At 42.4% G+C, this 19742-nt stretch overlaps 1 protein-coding gene across 1 annotated transcript in view; it reads left to right on the top strand.

Annotated features, from left to right (window-relative positions):
• The window catches only part of GREM1 (gremlin 1, DAN family BMP antagonist), a 43769-nt gene extending 41934 nt beyond the window's left edge, over window positions 1-1835 (top strand). The window contains exon 2 of the mRNA XM_073610364.1: window positions 818-1835. Within this exon, the coding sequence (XP_073466465.1) occupies window positions 819-1367 (549 nt within the window). The 5' untranslated portion in view covers window position 818 and the 3' untranslated portion in view covers window positions 1368-1835. The remainder of the gene's footprint in view (window positions 1-817) is intronic.
• Window positions 1836-19742: the final 17907 nt, after the last annotated feature.

Below are 19742 nucleotides of genomic sequence, written 5' to 3'. Positions count from 1 at the left end.
AAGAAGTCCCTGACCCATTTTTTTAAAATCACACTGCACCAAAATAGCACTGTATTTGCCAATGTGTGGGGGGTACTATTAACAATTAAAGGCACCCCTGCTCATCTGCTAAAGAGCAGCATGTTTGTCTGCATGTTAGGAATGCACATGATTTTGCGCACGTTGCCAACATGCAGTAATGCGATCCAAGTCTTAGACTAGGGTGCCCTGACTGGAAAAAGGTTGAGAAACACTGGTCTAAAATCTGCCTTATCTTTTTTTTTTTTTTAACAAGGTTGGTCTTAATTTGAGAAAAATGAAGCGTAGTACATTGCAAGTCACAAAACTAGTACAGTGGATACATAAATGGAGGGATAACATAGATGCAGTACACAATATTCAAGGTAACAATAGGATATTGTAGGTATACAATACTCAGGCCAGGGGGGAAGAGCTGTCACCCACATAATAACCTAAGAAATGGGAAGGGAAGGGGGTAAAAAAAGGGGGGGGGGGAGATTTGCCTTATCTTAGAGTAGACTTGTGAGAAAATCTATGAGCCAACTACACAAGCAGGAAATTACATTTTGGGATTAGTTCTGTATCCCAACTGTGTACAGAAGGCCTCCAGGTTGCCATATTGCATTGAATTTTGCCAATGACAGCGCTGCAGATTGAAAAGGAACGGTCATTTTAAAAACCATTAAATTACAACATGGCTTGTGTAGCAATTGCATATGCTATATTTTTTTCCACAAATATATAATATAGTACTGTAGTTTATGTTTTTTTTGCTTAATTTGTTACGTAAAATAACACATTTTCATGTTTCTCCTAGGATGAACCGCTTGGTTTATACATTGGGACCAATGTTCCTTCTCTTTGGACTCCTATTACCCAATACTGAAGGGAATAAAAAGGTTCGTGGATCCCAAGGGGCCATCCCTCCACCAGACAAAGGGCAGGCAAATGACTCTGAACAAAGTCAGACACATCCAGGCAATCGAAATGGAGGAAAAGGTAAAGGACAAGCTCTAGTGGCTGAGGAGGTGCTGGAGTCCAGTCAGGAAGCTCTGCATGTTACTGAGAGAAAGTATCTGAAGAGGGACTGGTGCAAGACACAGCCACTCAAGCAAACAATTCACGAGGAGGGATGTATCAAACGTACCATCCTCAACAGATTCTGCTATGGGCAATGCAATTCCTTTTACATCCCTAGGCACATTCGCCGCGAGGAGGGATCCTTTCAATCCTGCTCTTTCTGTAAGCCTAAAAAATTCACCAATATGGTGGTCACACTCAACTGCCCGGAATTACAACCACCCATAAAGAAGAAAAGAATTACACGTGTCAAACAGTGTCGCTGTATCTCCATAGATCTGGACTAGATATGACCTGGTTCCTCCAATGCTTGGGACATCACTGACTTTAAAGATGCTAGTGGCCTGTATGTGGAGAACATGTCATGTTTATCAAATTATGGACATCTGTTAAGACAGCTGGTCTCCGTGCTACTTAAACCTGTTACTCTGCTATGTAAAATATCCACCTTGCTACAGACTATGAACTAAATGCTCCTTTAATGCACAAAGTGCATCCTTATTCGGAGTATACAAGCCCCTTAGTGCAAATTGCCATGTATACATTGTGTATATATTATTTATTCACACTTAAATGTTTGTGATACACCTAAGAGGGCCACAGTACCTAGACTGTTTCCATCTGCCAAAGTTAGTTTCTGAATGATCTGCATGGATAAACCGGTGATGCATTTCAAATTACACCATATATTGAGGCATAATTACATTACATGTAATAAACATTGATGAAATTGGTCATCTTTAAAGCAGCTAAAATATATATTTTTTCATGACAATGAACAGAAACAGACAGGATTGCAAGATTCCATACTTTATATTGGATAACAACATTACTGTACTCAAAGTAGCTTTGTGAACAAGAAAAAAAATGGCAGTATCGACTGTCTTATTTTACTAATGTATTCCTGTGCACATCTTTCAAACACCCCAATTTTATGATCTTGAAATAGTTAAAGGGAATTTTGCAACTGGATCATTCTGATTTGCCATGCAGCGGCTCTAGATGAAAACCAGCATCATAAATCAGCCATGCCATTATTATGGCATTATATAGCCATGTCTGCTGAGGCTGTGGGAACCACTATTGCCAGACTGAAGCTAAACGGGTTCACTTACAATTCTGTTAAAAGTTTACCAAATAAATCTGAGTTGCAACCTAACAAATGTAATTTTTTAAGGTCTAGTACACCCAATGAATGGGCGGCCTTGAAGCAACATTCTTGTTTTAAATGTACCGCAACAGTCCTCCCTCTAGTCAATAGGCCCTCAAAGGCATACAAATCTGACCCTGGATTTAACAGTAATGACATCTTTGTGCTTAAAGAAACTGATACAGAGTGGGAGAATGTTTCATTTTATTCTATATTGGGACAAGCATAATTCATCTCCAAAAAGATTTAATGGGTTGAGTTGGGAACCCCTGGCCTGTAGAACTGTAGACCCTGTAATAGGCCTTCATACACAGGATTGCAAGCAGCCAATGTACTTCTGATTGTGTTTACCTAATTTGTAGATTGCACCCCCTGACTGGCAAAGGTAAATAGCTGTCTTTACTTGCCAGCCTTAACAAACAGATATCTGTACAGTCAACCAAAGCTCTAGTAACTATTACAATGTCTGAGTCAGAGTGATATCTGAAGGGTTTCTACAGCTGAGCCTTGCACGGCAAAACATTTACAGTACAACCTATAAAGTTAATCTGTTTTATGTGCTGTAATCGGAAGGTATTAGAATATGGTACTTGTAATATTACATACCACTGTGTGTACCATAACCAGAGACAGTTAAAAGATCTGCCAGTGTAGACCAGATTTAAGCATCCCCTAAAGGAGATGAAGTTGTTTTATTGGCCTCTTCTCAAGCTCCCCACTTGGACTGGCCAGATGTTGTGTTCCCTTTGATCTGAACAACACATCAGGGCTCAGACAATAAGATTGTTTTACAATTTATTATGCCTTTGATTCTTGCACACTGATGAGTTTTAAATTTGTTACCCAACGCGCTGGCCGCACGAGGAGGGACCACAGAGGGAAAAGAAGCCTGGAGGCAACAGGCAAAGGTGTCTCTGATTTCAAACTCTGACTTGAAGGACAAATCAAAAGCAAGACTGAATAGGATTTCACATGACGGCTGCTTTTCCCCAACTACAAACATATTCAAAGCTAGACATACAAGGGCAAGTGAACTATTTATATAACCAACATGAAATTTACTGAATATGGTTGCTTGCCTTTAAACAACACAGCTGAAGCATAAGAAATATTTGATTTGTGAATGAAATCACTTAAAAGTGCTTTTAATGCAAAAATGTTTTTATTTTGTCCGTTTGTATTGTTGCCTTTGTTCCAACTGGGGAGATTGCCCTGGTCCTTGATCCTAGTGACCACTGTCCCAAGTACAGAGAGTAATGGGAAATTCAACATTTTTGATCGTCTTAAGAACAGGACGTATGGGGAAAAAGGAGCTAAGATGGGATTTTTCTTTATTTTTATATATCTTCTCTTCTTCTTGCTTCTTGTTGAGTCTCTTGCACAGGAATACAAAGGAAAGAAAACCTACAATGAGATATATATATGAGAGATCCACATATATAGGCTGTGACTGATTACCTCTACTTCTGAAAATGCTAGTTCCTTCACTAGTATCCTGAACTAACAGCTTCAGGACTTTGAGATGCCAATTCACAGATGTACAGCTCAAGTGTTCCGATTTTACTCTTAAATAGCTTTTTCAGAAAAAAATATTAGCAATTGCAGCATCTGTTTGTCTCGGATGTCCTTTATTCACTTTTGTACTGTCCTACCTTTTAAAATGGTTACGAGGTGGACAGTTATTTGTTCAGTGCAGTTTATAAACAGCACTGGATAAAGCACTATCGGGCCAACATTTTACTCAATAATGTTGGTGAACTGAGGCATCCTTGGATGGCTCTGTTAACAGCCACTGTACAGAGCAAATCCAATTGACTGCAGCTGACCCCTGCCAGCTCTAAGACCGAAAAACTGAGTGATCACATGACCACTGATCACTCAGTTCTCGATGTTCAGTGAGCAGAGAGTGGTGCTGGGCTGGGGACAGGAGCAGCTGCTCAGGCTTTTAGTGGCGCATTGATAGGCTGAGCCAGCAGCAGCTCAATAATGTTGGGATCCCCGCAGAGCCTGGACCGGCTCTGTGATGCCATCTGAATCCAGTTCACAGGAGAGTAAAAGTGTACTTTTGTGACCCACGGGAGAAGTATAGTAAAAAGGTTTGGCCATACTTCTCCTTTAACCCTTTCACACCCTCGTATCCTACACTGCTGATCTCCACACGCTATGTGACCTATATATTAACCCTTCACCTCTTATCTTGCACATCTGTACATTAACCCCTTCATTTGTATTCCTCCCCTGTATGTGACCTAATTAAGAAAGTGAAGTTACACTTTAATGTCTTATACGGTTTTAAAATAGAAAAAAAAAAGCTAAGGTGGTACATTTAATACTTTACCCACTTTTCTTTAAATAGTAAAATTGTTAATGTAGCCCAGTTGCTAACAGCTTAGAGTTGTTTTTTATATACTCTTTTCTATCCCCCCCAAATTCTTTATCAATATACCAAGGTACAGAGGGTATACATAATAAAAGAAAAGAGGGAGACAACACAGAATCATACAAATGCTTCTTGATAGGAGCATTAAGAAGGCAGGTATCACAACATTAAAGCCAATACTAAAAACATTTAATGGCTGCACCTGTATAAAAGGGTGTAAAAGACCACTGCATACAGCATTGTCCCTATAGCAGCCTAAACACAAGTCAAATTCAGGAAATTAAAAAAAAAAAAAAAAGGGAGGGGGAAAAAAAGGAAGGAGATGCCCAGTCCTTTCACCTCTTGAAGGGATCATGGTTGAGCTTAGGCCATCTGCAGTTGTGATTTGTAATTGGAGGAATACACAAATTCATGCCAGGAGAACAATTTTTTTTTCAAGAATTTGTCATGTAGACCCTTCTCTGTCGTGATCAGGTCCTCCGCCTCATTCATTTTCAGAATGTTAAACAAGCAAATGGTGATTGAGGGAGCTTGGTGCGGTTTCCAGAAAATTGCAATACAGCTTTTTGCTGCACTCATTAGTGCTTGGGAATGTGTGATGCTGCAACAGAAAAAAAAGGCAAGGTCCTGCAGGATACTCTTTTCTATTCTTAAAGCGGCAGTAAACCCGCAGATTTAAAAAAAAAAAAAACTGTAAGGCAAAAGGCATAATGAGCTAGTATGCGCCGCTTACTAACTCATTATGAAATACCTTAGAACGAGGCGTCGGCGGGTGATCTCGGTCCATGCCGAGGGAGCGGACATTTTCCCTCGGCGTGTCTTCCAGGTATCGCAACACCGGCGCTGTGAGTGGCTGGAGCCGCGATGTCATCACTCCTGCGCATGTGCGTGGGAGACTTCTTTCCGGCAAGGTCCGGCGTCTGCCAGACCTTTTAGCCAGGAAACTCAGAGCGCTAAAGTCAGCGGCTGCATGCAAGGGGAATATTTTCTAAACCGTACAGGTTTAGGAGATATTCTTTTTACCTTATTATAGGCTTACCTGTAGGTCAAAGTGGTGTACAACCGCTTTAATGAATAAAACACTCACCTCATTTTTTACTGAATGACAAAAATGCTTACACGTTTGCAAACAGACATACTGCAGACTTTTTCCTAGTTCAGACCAACTTTGCTTTGACAGCACTTTCACACAAAGTAAGATCAGTAAGAGGTTTTAAGAGTTATATTATATACAGTAGCCCAGAATAACTTGCAAAACAGTGTAGTGAAGAATAAAACGGATAAGCTATATAAAAAGTCATACATACATACTATATATCAAATGCTGTGTTTTGTTAGTAGTCTTCCTTTAATATAACATGATTAGACATGATTCAGAGTCAAACATTTACCATAGCCATGGCAAAACTTTGCCTATTGTAGTATTTTTAACCCTGTTGACCTTGGGATGCCTGAGCTTGGCAGTTAAAATATCTTACAGCTTTGCCAACTTAGGGATTTTGCAATATTTGAACCGTCTGAGGCCTGATCACTGCATAACTCACCTTCCAAGCCTTAGAAGTCTTCCTACTTCTGTGATGAAGCAGTATATTAAGGGGAGGAAATTTAGAACCTCATAAAAACAAACAGCATGAAGCGGCAGACACACGAGAACAGGTTTTTATTAAAAGTGACGCTCAGCATATTTACATCTGTGTGCCATAAATACTGTGCTTTTTACAAGTTAAAAATATAAGTGTTACGTTAACCAAACATTTACAAAGAACATGGGCCCCGCTCTACATGAGTGACATCATTCGTTTACACATCGCATGTCTTTTTCACATTGCAGATACACAGTAGCCAATCAAATTACATTTTTTCAATATTTTCCATGTCACAAATCTTGGTGGACAAATATTTATTCTTTGTTCTCTAGCTATTACAATTTACCAGATCTTTCATCGAATCCAGATGTGCCATTTCCATTCCTTGTTCCAGTATAACAAATCTAGCCTAGAGTGTTACAATGCACTGGTGTGAGAATTAGGCCTCATTCACACAGGCATACACCCAGGTGAGGGCAGTGTTGCTTGCATCCCCATGCAGGCAGTCCCATTCATGTCAACTGGGATGCAGCGACTGCATGGACACAGATGCTGCTACCAATTTGACTTCTGTGTGGGTGTATAGCCTCAAACACAGACAGTTTGCATTCAGGGCTGTGCACCTGCACAGATGTCAAATTAGAAGCAGGGGCTGTGTCTGTGCAGCCACTGCATCAAAATTGACAGTAATAGGGATGCAAGCAACACCTGTGTGGGCAAACATGGTCCTTGCAGGGGTGTATGCTGCAGCATGTCTGTCTGAATGAGGCCTTGGGCTTTAAGAGAGAAGTAAACGATTTTCCCCCCCCAGTCATACTTACCTAGGTGGATGCAGCATCTGCCTCCCGGCGCCTCTATGCTGAGAACCGAGCGATCGAAAACCGCTGATCACTCGGTTTTCAGAGCTCCATGAGCAGAGAGCTGCGGACTGTCAGTCACAGCTCTCTGCTCTTCTCCCTCCTCGCACATGGGAGCGCTGAGCTGTGGAGGAGGCGGAGCAGCCATCTCAGCCTCCCAGAGGCTCGCTGATCCAGACTCCATGGTCGGAATGACGCGGTGCCTGGACTGATCCATGTGACGTCAGCAGAGAGCGGACTTCAGTCTTCTCTCTGCTGAAAACTGGTCACAGGAGTGCAAAACGAATTGCACTCCTGTGATCCATAGGAGAAGTCTAGCCAAATGAGCTTTGGCTGAACTTCTCCTTTAAGCTTTAAAAGCAGGGAGATAATGACAGAAAATTTCCATCAGAGGACTTACCAATTGAATTTAGTGGTACACAGATCCTTTATTTCTACAGAACACTTCCTATTAATGCTATATAGCCATATTATTAGATTATTTCCCTACAAAACCTATAGCTTAAAATTGAACTGCATTCAAATTTTTATAGAAAAAGTAGGAAAGGATCAGAAACTCATTCATGTATTTACGAATGGGGGGAAGCAATTCTTATTGCCCAGCTCCATCCAAATTGGAGGTCAGTTTTGTGTGGGCTCTTTTCAGGTGAGATACCTGGCCTTTATTATATTAAAGACACTACAATGGTATGATTTCTTCACTGTAGTTTGTTCCCCATCATAAGTTCATAGCAAAGGAATTCCTCTTTTGCAGTGGCCTTTCCATTAATTTTTTTCTAATGTATATATGTGACTTCTTTTATACAGCGATAACTGTGAAAGGTGGGAGGAGCTGAGAATTCTGGTGCAAAGAGTCTGATAGACTCATATGACTGAGTTAGCTAGCGACCATAAAAAAAAAAACGTAGGTGATTTTTATTGAAGGACAACATCAAAAAGTAATAATTGTGTTTTAAAATCTGCAGTAGTTAAATGTATGCCCTGCCATGCCAAGATATGCTAAAACTGACCCTTAAGTCTATTGTTGTACGTCATTTTATTAAGCCTTGGGTGCTATTTTGCACACCATAAAAGTGCCTTTTGCAGGTTGATAAATCAGAATCTAAAATGTGCAAAACCTCTAGCCTCCCAAGACCTGTTGCTCTGTTTTATCAGCAATCTTTTACACTTCATGCTCCTGCCTGTCAGGATGCACGCCACACTAATGCCAGTGGGGGATTTCCCAATACATAAACAGTGGAAGTGACAGATTGCCACGTGAACTTTACAGCAGTAAATCTTGAAGGCAGTGTCATAGGGAGTGTAATTTCACAAATGAGGTGCTTTAGGAGTAAAGAGGAAACTGTCAAGATAGATATCATTGAACCTGCCATTGCTGACTTGTCTTTAGAAGTGCTGCTTTGGAGAGGTCATCCTTATTCCTTCTTCACTACTTAGTCACGGGTGCGAAACAGATGTTGTCAGAGGCTCGCCAAGCTGTGAAAGGATGACAACTCCAGAACCTTCACCCTCAAAAATAAGTGATGGTGGAAGAAGTAGAATATCTTTGGTGCCTTGGAAAATGGATGACTACAAATACTGACTGACCAAGGAGTAGCAGTTTGTATTGTATGGAATTCTACAAAATAGCATCAAGGCTACCTATAATCTGAAAATTAGCTGGGTCATTTAAAATTACAATGAGATAAAATATAGGAATAAATTAATAGCAGCTCTAGCAAAAAATGTATCGGGCTACACATAAAATACACTAACAATGATAGCCGATAAGCAGATTACAAATTAATGATCTGAGATATAGATAATGTACCCAAGTAATACAACTTTTTTTTGTATGACTATTATAAAAGTAAAAAAAAGGGGCAGCATAAAACTAGTGTGGTATTTGACAGTGTTTTTAATAAACCAACACATCACTAAGGTTCTTTGGCTATAGCAGCAATTCCCAAGGTGCTCATCAGATATTTTGGTTCTAATTTTGCCCTTCATTCTTCAAAATAGTTGCTCACAAACATAGGTGCTGCTGAAAACTGATGACATAAATAAGGTGCGCTTGGGAAGAGTGAGATATTGTTCTTTGGGAAGATCAACCTTTTAAAAGTCCAGTAAAGAGACACTCAAATTTTTCTTTAGCTTCAAATATAAATGCATTTTTAAACCCCCCCCCCCCAAAAAAAAAAAAAAAATCAACATTTTTAAGTTTACAATTTTGTGTTAGGCCACAGGTTGGACACCCCTGACCTACATTTTTTAAAACATTTACATGGTGAAAAACTTTTAATTAAATCTGTACGTTGTTCTGGCTTTTTGTTTACATTCCCAGCACTGCCTGCTTATTTGCTGACCTTCAATCTAATAGGCAGCAATAGAAAGTGATAGGCTAAAAGTATTGCTAATGAAGAAGGTTACAATAGCTACTACATGTAGTTTAGGCATAAAAACCCTATGTACTATTTGCTTCAGAAAAAATTGGCAATATAAACAATTGTGTGCAGAAACATAGAGGTGACCGTATACCATGACTTTGCCAGAGACCCGTTGCTGTATGCAATGGCACTGAATAGACTTCAGAAACATTGAACATTTTCTCCTACACATGTAATGGGTGACAATATACAATGCTCCAGTATTATGGTGATATTACCACGCTACAAATTGGGGCTGAACGCACAGCTTTTACTTTCAGGTTCTGAGTGCATACTAAAGGCACAGGATGACACGCCAGAGGAGAATGTAATATTGGTAAAGAACGTGCTACACTGTGGGAGGGGGGAGCAGAGAGAGAGGTATTGCATGAGCCTTGAGGAAGAAAAGTGGTTTGCATGGGGGAGCAATCCAGGGCTGCCGACAGGAAACAGAAGGCTACCTTCTACAAAGGACTGCTGGGAGGAGGGAGTAAACACTGAGGAGGAGAGCAGAAAGAGCTTGAGCATATTCACTGAGGGTGCACAGCTGAATGGATTTAAGAAGTCTACAGTGCTAGACAAGAAAAAGGAAACAATATTTTATTTTTATAATATTCAGGATAACTTAAAGATCAGTAAATATATTTATTAAAGTTGAACTAAACTCTCCCAATCAACACTATTTTTAATCGTCATGCTGCTAGCATTAGTAACTTGTTTAAAACAAGTAAGAATGATATATTTTCCTATTTTCTTTTTACATTTCTTCATTTACTTTCTGGTTTCCAGGCCTAAGCAAATTATGGCATACATCCCAGGAGTCTCCAGGAGAGGAGGAGGGGCTTTCTCAGCTAAGCACACCCTCATGCCAGAGCTAACAGCAGATGGATTCTAGGAAGTAAATGAGAGGGGATGTTTTTCAAAGTGATGTCTTAGTGAAATAAAGCATGGAGAGTTTGCTTTGAATAATAAAAATGCATTAAATTGCATTTTCAGTTTGTGGTGGTCCATTTTAATTCCGATTTAAAGGGCTCCATATAAGCAGTATCAATTAGGATAATGCTTTTCCTCCATCCCTTCTTGGCTGTTCAGTTTACATTAAGCATAAATAAATCAAAAGGCTGCACAAAAGGCTAAGGCTCGGTTCACACTCCTGTAACTTAGGCAGGGCATACACGGCTTGAATCTCGGCAGGTTCAGCAGGAACTGTCCCAGATTCGGACCATGCATGGGTAAGCTGAATGTGCCAAGTTGATTGATCAACTTGAGTACAACCAGCATATCGTATTTTACCTGCGATTATCGCTAGCAACTGTTGAAGCCGCTAGCAATAATTACGGTCTTCGTCCAGCTTTCCTCGCTGGGTGAAGACAATGGCCCAGCAGAAGGGATTCCCGCATCAACACCGTCTGTGTAGATGGGGAAATTGAGCTGATTTAGATTGCAGGAAAGAAATTTGCTCCATATATGACTGGCCTTAGGATCCGACTTGTGAAACACAAAGTTGCAGGACATGTGAAATGCCATGCATCTCTGTGAGAGCCATTGCAACTGACACTACTGAAGGTGCTGTAACGTCAGAAAAGGTTCCTGCACTACTTTGATCTGACTTTGACATGACTTCAGTGCCAGAGAGTTTAAAAGTCTTATCAAAGTCAGACTCCAAAGTTGCACTGAAAATCATGCAACTTTGGAGTCAGCTAGTTTAGACAGAGCCTTAAGGTGTCCACAGAACTGAATGTAAAGGCCTCCATGCGAAGGCATGTCCGTTACTCTGGGAACATGATCACCTGAATATTGGAAGTGTAAGGAGGAGGGAGAAGCCAGCAGGAAGCTCTTGGTGCCAATTATCTTAGGGAGTAAAAATCATGACCAAGCAAGGTTTTCAAACATTTCCAAATGATCTTTTTCCCAAATGAGGGGGACTAGAATGTTTATAGTGTTGCTAAAGATAAACAAAAAAGCTAGATAGAGCTACTGTTATAAAGAGAATTCAAGTGTAGCTAAACCCTAACTGGATGACTTTTAAAAGCACTGTGCATCAAAGAAATTTCAGTTTTGACTTTTTTTCATACCGTATATACGCGAGTATAAGTCGACCCGAATATGAGCCGAGGCACCTAATTTTACCACAAAAAACTGGGAAAACGTATTGACTCGAGTATAAGCCTAGGGTGAGAAATGCGCAGCTACTGTAAGTGGAAAAGAGGGTCAACAATGCCCATTTGCATGCCTCACTGTGCCCATTTGCAGCCATAGGTCCCCCGAACTTCAAACTCGGTAGTTAAGGGTTCCTAGATGCCCCCTAGCTGCAGCCAAAACTTGGAGTCTCTGGACCCAAAGGGTCCCGAAATGACATTGCTGCAGATGGACACAGTTGACCAACTTTGGGGCCACTTGGTGCTAGAAACCCCAAATTTGGTGTGCAAACCCAGTGGAACTAGCACTACAACATATCCAAAGCTGGGGTTCCTAGCACCAAGTGGCTCCGAGATACAGGGCCCCACAGCTGGTTCAGAAAATGTCAAGCACTTTTCTGCAGCAGAGAATGACATTTTCTGAACCGACTTTGGGGCCCCATATCTCGGGGTGACTTAGTAATAGGAACCCCAGCTTTGGATATGTTATGGTACTAGTTCCACTGGGTTTGCACAGCAAATTTGAGTCTCCTAGCACTAAGTGGCCCGGAGATACGGGGCTCCAAATTCGGGTCAGAAAATGACATTTTTTGCTGCAGAAAAGTGCTTGACTCGAGTATAAGCCAAGGGGGGCACTTTCAGCACAAAAAAATGTGCTGAAAAACTCGGCTTATACGCGAGTATATACGGTAATTGTTTTGTATCTCACTGCCACCGATTACCTATATACTCAAGTATAAGTCGAGTATAAGTTTGTCCATCAGAGTGCCCCTTAACATAAAAAAAGGTGCCCATCAGTGTGACCTTTAACAAAATAAAATATGCCCAGCCATTAGTGATTACTAGTTGGCCCACATACCTTGAATGCAGGAGGGGTGGATTGCAGAAGCTGCACGAGCCTAAGCCGGAACCCGGGAACCGCGAGTAGCAGGGGGGCGGGGCGTGCATGGGACGTCACGCCCCTACTCGCGGCCAGTGAGTGTGAGCTCGTCTTCGTCTGCAGTGAGGAGCAGGGGGCGGGCGCACGCATGCAGCGTCACTGGTTGCTGGGGAAACCCAGCGGCACGACCCCGCCCCCTTTTCTCCTCCATTACTTAGATTTTTAGTTAAATGATTTGAGTATAAGTCAAAGTGGCTTTTTCAGCCCAAAAAATGGGCTGAAAAATTTGACTTATACTCGAGTATATACGGTACCTCCAGACACATTCATCCACTTCCTGCCTACATGTACTTGCTCTAACATCAGCTGCACATCAATGATCTAGACCTGTGGTTCTCAACCTCAGTCCTCAAGTACCCCCAATGGGCCACATTTTGGGAACTTCCCTTAGACCCCTTTCACACTGGGGCGGTTTGCAGGCGGTATTGCGCTAAAAATACCGCCTGCAAACCGCCCCTAAACAGCCTCCGCTGTTTGTTCAGTGCGAAAGCCCGAGGGCTTTCACACTGAAGCGGTGCGCAGGCAGGATGGTGAAAAAAGTCCTGCAAACCGCTTTTTTGGAGCGGTGAAGGAGCGGTGTATTCACCGCTCCTGCCCACTGAAATCAATGGGACAGCGCGGCTATGCCGCGGCTATAGCCGCGCTGTACGAGGGATTTTAACCCTTTTTCGGCCGCCAGCGGGGGTTAAAACCGCACCGCTAGCGGCCGAATACCGCTGCAAGAACGACGGTACAGCAGCGCTAAAAATAGCTCTGTTGTACCGCCGACGCCCCCACCGCCCCAGTGTGAAAGGGGCCTTAGAGAAAATAGCTCTTATCAATACCATGTCATTGATATTGATTTAAAGCAGCTGTGCAAAGTAAAGGAAAACCTGAAAACATGGCCAGTTGGAGGTACTTGAGGACTGAGGTTGAGAACCACTGATCTAGACAATTCTCCAAATAAATACATACAATAGTGCAGGGCTAGACAAATTTATTTGAATCTAGGAGCCAGCAAAAAAGTTAGGAGCCAGTTTTTTTAATCAGCAGCCTGGCGCCCGAACTGCATGTCCGGGGCGTTGGGCAATAGGAATTGCTCACACCTGGTGCCAAGTAAAAAAAAAAAGATTGAAATTTAAAAAAACAAACAAACAAAAAAAAAAAAAACACAGAAACTACCTGGTGCCTGGGTTGTGTCAAGCCCTGCAATAGTGGACCATGCTGGTACAATATGTGTTGGTGGAGCTTCCATGGGCATATACAACAGGGCGACAACATGGAAATACAATTGGGACAGAGTTGTCACCCCATAGCAAGAAGTGCCTGACCAAGGACTTTCATGGCAGAATCACTACCAGGTATTATTTTAAATAGAAAAATGACTAAATGCAACTTTAAATTACATCATATTAAAACATATAGATTTTAGTCAGTGGGTTTAAATCTACCTTTAACTCAACTATTACCTTTAATTATCTTGACTAGTTCTATTTTTATTAGTTTGATGGGGGGGAGCATTTACATTTGCTATTTATTATGCAGGGAGTGTGTAACCTTATTAGTAGTTTCACAAATGTAAATCTGCTAATACAGGGAATACAATAAAATAAGGATATTTTTCTTGAAGTTGTTTTGGCAAACCACCGATACGTACCTTTGTTTCTTTTAAGATAACTGCATGTAGTAAACATGCTATGGTCTCTGATTAGAATCAACAATGTATCTTCCTACCCAGTCAGTCTGACAACTGTCAATGAATGATGATGTAATGGCGTCTTGGAGCAGTGTACACAAGATCAAATTTCCCCCTTAAAAAAAAAAAACACAAACTCTCAGCACAACTTAGTGACAGCTGATATGCAGCATCAGAAGTAAATTATGTGGACCGGTGACAAAGCATGCCGAGGGTCAAATACATGGTATGGGACAGGTCACACATACAGGGCCCTTAATTTATTATCCAACCCTCTCTAGGGGAAATCATGTCTGCATCTTCCCCTCTACACATGTACTGGTTTAAAGCAAATCTTTCTTAAGGAAACCACCTGTCAGAAACCTCTGATGGAAGCTGACATTACCAGACTCTTTCGCGTTATACTAGTTCCAGGGCAGTAAAAAATGATCTTACTCTGATTCACAGAAAATGAAATCAGATTTGTTGAATAGGAAATAACTACCCAGCAGGCCAGGAGCATGCAAAACAGGTCCAGTCTGAATTTGAGATATACAGAAAAAGTTGTGCTCGGAAACGTTGGTGCCCAACTCCAAACATGAATATATAGAAACACAAAATGGTTCGTCAGGTGGCAGGGGCCTTAGTTGGCACAAAATCAAACGCAAAACTTATATAAAAATCTTTTATAGCTTTATTGGAATAGGACAGATAAAATACTAAATCTGGGTCACTAGATCTGAATGTACTCAATGTGTTTGACGCCGGAGAGCAGTAGGAATGCGTTCAAGGATGCATCCTGCACATACTTAAAGTGTTACTAAACCAACAACAGTAAAGTCTGTATATGCAGTAAAGCGTGCACGTTATACTCTGTGGAACCTAAGGGGTTAATTCTGCACTGTGTAAAAAGGCTGGTTGATCCTGTATGCACAGATCCTCCTCTTCTTCCACCGATTCTAAAACGGGTCCGGATAAGACAGAGTTAGTGAAGTCAGGTTTGGTGTGTATTGCTAGAGAGTTTTTTTTTCTTGGGAGCGTGCATGTGATCAGCACAGGGCCAAGCTGCACTGTACAGACAGAGGTTTAGGGGTCCTGCATCCTGATAGGACAATCTTGGTAAAATGAAAACTCCTCCTACAAGCTTTACAAAGCACTGAAAGAAGTCACAAGACTTCTATATACTGCTGATGAGAAAAGGTATTTAGCAGTTTAAATTTCCTAAAACTATTGCATTTCCACGTTCTGTGTACTATGGGAGACCAGATATAGTGAATGCACGGTCCTGAGTTTAGTAACATTTTAAGGTGCTGGGTTTAGTAACATTAAGGCCCTGGACAGATGTCCTTAACACAGACCTTCCCAGAGCTTGGCCCACGTAAACAAATGATACACCAGGACTGTGGCCAACACCGAACCGGCAATGGTAAACAGAGTGGGCAATTGATACTGCCTTACAGCTTGCAGGATCCATAAAGGAAGGAAACTCAGACACCAGTACATGGTTGCCTCGGTCAACCCAGAAATGGGGGGAGCTTCAGCTGTTCCCATGCTTTTTAAACAAATGCTCCAAATAGGCGGACTAAGTTAAAAACTAACACCTCAGCTGGCTGACATCAAATGAAAGATGCCGCTCTTCTGACCAGCCACCATAGTAAGGAGTGAGATCAGCTTCAGCCATCAAGTCTGTCAAAGACCACACCCCCTGATATATTTCACAGCACCCACTGGGGCTTAATCATAGCTGGCTGAGGCATAACAAAGGGGCATCAACTACACCAGCAGCTTCCTGAACTCTCCTCACATTTTGCCATTCCCTGCTCCTGAGGTAAAAGGTGTGGCCAAAATCGCCTGTTTTTGCATAGCAACACAGGCAGGGGACCCATCCTCGCCATCAGAGGGATCGGGGAATTTAAACAATATCTTACAGGACAACAGGGGTGCAGTGCCCACCACTTTCAAAGCTGAACCACAGAGGAGGGTTAGCAAAGTAGCAGGCTTGATGCCTCAGACTGCGTCCGCCCATCTTGGCGCAACTTACGCAAACTGACAACAGTAGCTGTTGGGGGGACAGCCAGCCAGCCATTGGCTGGGCATGGAGCCTGATCATTGCATGCACAGCCACTGGGACTGAGAGTACCCTAGCCATCCTCTTGTGCTACCCACTGCGGCAGCTGGGCCCTGGTAAACACAAACAGTTGCAGACCCCTGCCCACTATAGAAGGTTTTCTCCACATGCTGAAGTAGACCATACCACCATGCCATGGAGCCGAGTTGCCCCCTCCCCCACACCTAAAGCAAAGGCCACAACCACCCGCTATGGGGTCTGCCTCCCCCCCAGCACTGCCATCCAGAGAACAGTCTGGTTTACCAGCATTAATGACATGCAGAACAAGGGTATCTGCCCATAAAGAAAATTGGTGCCACGACGGCCATGGCCTAAAGTTACGGGGAGTTATAGGGGTAGAGAGGGGTAGTAGAAAATGCAGGCCCTTGAGGGGCAGAGGAGAACTCAGTAGGACTGACCACCCCTGTGGGAGTACCTGCGCCCCACCCCCCGGGGAGGGGGGGAATCTACTTACCGATCCACTAAGGTTGCGAGTAACACTCCTGAGACACATCCTCCTCACCACCAAAGTGGGGGGGCTGTTGTCCAGGGTAACACTGACATGGGCTGCAGGTGCCCGGTCATACGTGTCCCATCGAGATGTTCAACTCGCTGGCTGCTCGAGTTCAGGATGGGGCTTGTCACAGCCAACCCAACGTGTAACTAAAGGTTTGCGTGTGCTCCCTGGCCAGATTGGGGTGACCAGTGGTTCTAGATTATCCAGCCTTGCTGTTGATTTTAGCTATCCACAGGAAAAAAATAAAATAAAAAATAAGGCTATGGAACCACAGGTCCCAGCAGGAAACGATGTCCTTACTCCTGAAAGGATAGGCAGAAATAACTGGATTGCCTATAGCAGAGAGGGGGTTTATACCAGCTAGGACAGCCCATAGGCAGTGCCCAGCTTCTTTTCTGCCTAGTTTCCAACTCTTGTAGGCGGTGCTATAATGGTCAAGAATAAAACAGCTGTTTCCACCAGTGAATGCAGGAGAAAACGTTTTTTTAATTACAAAGAAAAAAAAAAAAGGAAAAATAATTAACCACAAAAAAAAGAGAACAGCCCAAAACGAAACACTAACCATCAACGTAAACATGTTCGGGTCCATCTATATATATATATATACACACACACACACACACACACACACACACACACATACATATAGGGCTCAAAACTTCAAGTCCTGAGCTACTTGCCAAGAGTTACTCGCCACCAGTTGCCCCATCCAACCATGCCCCACCCCTAAACACACCCTCATAAATTATCTAATGAAATGACACTTAAATGTTTTACTCGGAATTAAGTTACACAAACATTAACAACTTTATCAGTGCCCGTCAGCACAGCCTCACCTGTGCCCGTCAGCACAGCCTCACCTGTGCCCATCAGCAGAGGAGGTATCGAGCTGGCCGATCAGAGAGTGGGGACTGCCTGCTGTAACAGCTTTCATTTGAATTGCTGGGTTCCGGCGGTGCTCACGTCACACAGTCCCGCCTCCTCGTCCTGCGATGCTCATGTCACACAGTCCTGCCTGGTCACCAGGCGATTCACGGCATTGGACTGGTGTTCTGTCTGTCAAATGCGCCAGGCGAGGAGGTGGGACTGTGTGACATGAGCGGCGTCGGGACTGTGTGACGTTAGCAGCAGGGGGCGAGGAGGCAGGACTGTGTGACGGTGAGCATTGCTGGGAACCCAGCAATTCAAATGAAAGCTGTTACAGAGGGCAACCCCCGCTCTCCGATGATCAGCCAGTTCGACTCTTCCTCTCCTCTTCCCCTGGCTAGGAGAACGGCTCCCACTCAACCCCGCCTGCCCCCCTCCTTTCAGGCAGCCCACACTCGCCAGCCTTCATTTTCCACTAGTAGGAAAGAAGTAGGCGAGTGGAAAATTTGAGGTGTGTGTATGTGTATATATATATATATATATATATATATATATATATATATATATATATATACACACACATACCCTGACTGAATTTATGATTTCTTGGCCATTTTTCAGAAAATATGAATGATAACAGAAAAGCATTTCTTTCACTCATGGTTAGTGTTTGGCTGAAACAATTTATTAACATTCAACTGTGTTTACTCTTTTTAAATCATAACAGAAACTACCCAAATGACCTTGATCAAAAGTTTACATACCCCAGTTCTTAATACCGTGTATTGCCCCCTTTAACATCAATGACAGCTTGAAGTCTTTTGTGGTATTTGTGGATGAGGCTCTTTCTTCGGCACCTTGAGAGATCTCCCCAGAGTGGCTCAATGATATTCAGGTCAGGAGACAGATGGCCACTCCAGAACCTTCACTCTATTCTTCTGTAGCCAATGACAGATCAACTTGGCCTTGTGTTTTGGATCATTGTCATGTTGGAATGTCCAAGTAGGTCCCACGTGCAGCTTGCTGGCTGATGAATGCAAATGTTCCTCCAGTATTTTTTGATAAAATACTGCATTCATCTTGCCAACAATTTTGACCAAATTTCCTATGTCTTTGTAGCTCACACATCCCCAAAACATCAGCGATCCTTGTTTCACAGTAGGAATGGTGTACCTTTCATCATAGGCCTTGTTGACTCCTCTCCAAATGTAGCATTTATGGTTGTGACCAAAAAGCAAAACTTTGGTCTCATCTCTCCAAATGACTGTGCCAGAAGGTTTGAAGCTTGTCTCTGTGCTGTTTGGCATATTGTAAGTGGGACACTTTGTGGCATTTGCGTCATAAAGGCTTTCTTCTGGCGACTCGACCATGCAGCCCATCTTTCTTCAAGTGCCTCCTTATTGTGCATCTTGAAACAGCCACACCACATGTTTTCAGAGAGTCCTGTATTTCACCTGAAGTTATTTGTGGGTTTTTCATTGCATTCCAAACATTTCCTGGCAGTTGTGGCTGAAATTTTAGTTGGTCTACCTGACCGTGGTTTGGTTTCAACCAAATCACGGTCAGGTTTGCTTTGCTTTCCCCATGACTCAGAATCCAGAAAAGTCAGTGCAGCACTGGATGAAAGATGCAAGGGTCTGTCAAGAGTCCAGAAACTCATAATCTTTTATACACACATACTAATTACAAGCAAGCAGATCACAGGTGAGGATGGTTACCTTTAATAGCCATTCAAACCCCTTTGTGTCAACTTGTGTGCATGTTATCAGGCCAAAATCAGCAGGGTATGTAAACTTTTGATAAGTGTCATTTGGGTAGTTTCTGTTGTCATCATGTTTTAAAAAGAGTAAACACAGTTGATTGATAATAAATGGCTTCAGCCAAACGCTAACCATGAGTGAAAGAAATATTTGTGTTATCATTCATATTCTCTGAAAAATGGCCAAGAAATCATAAATTCTGCCAGGGTATGCAAACTTATGAGCACAAGAGTGTGTGTGTATGTATATATATATATATATATATATATATATATATATATATATATATATATATATAAAA

This window comes from Aquarana catesbeiana, linkage group LG13, assembly GCF_042186555.1.
Source record: "Aquarana catesbeiana isolate 2022-GZ linkage group LG13, ASM4218655v1, whole genome shotgun sequence".
NCBI classification, from domain to species: domain Eukaryota; kingdom Metazoa; phylum Chordata; class Amphibia; order Anura; family Ranidae; genus Aquarana; species Aquarana catesbeiana.
The sequence above is the reverse complement of the archived record's forward strand: the minus strand, read 5'-3'. Positions and strand labels throughout refer to the sequence as shown.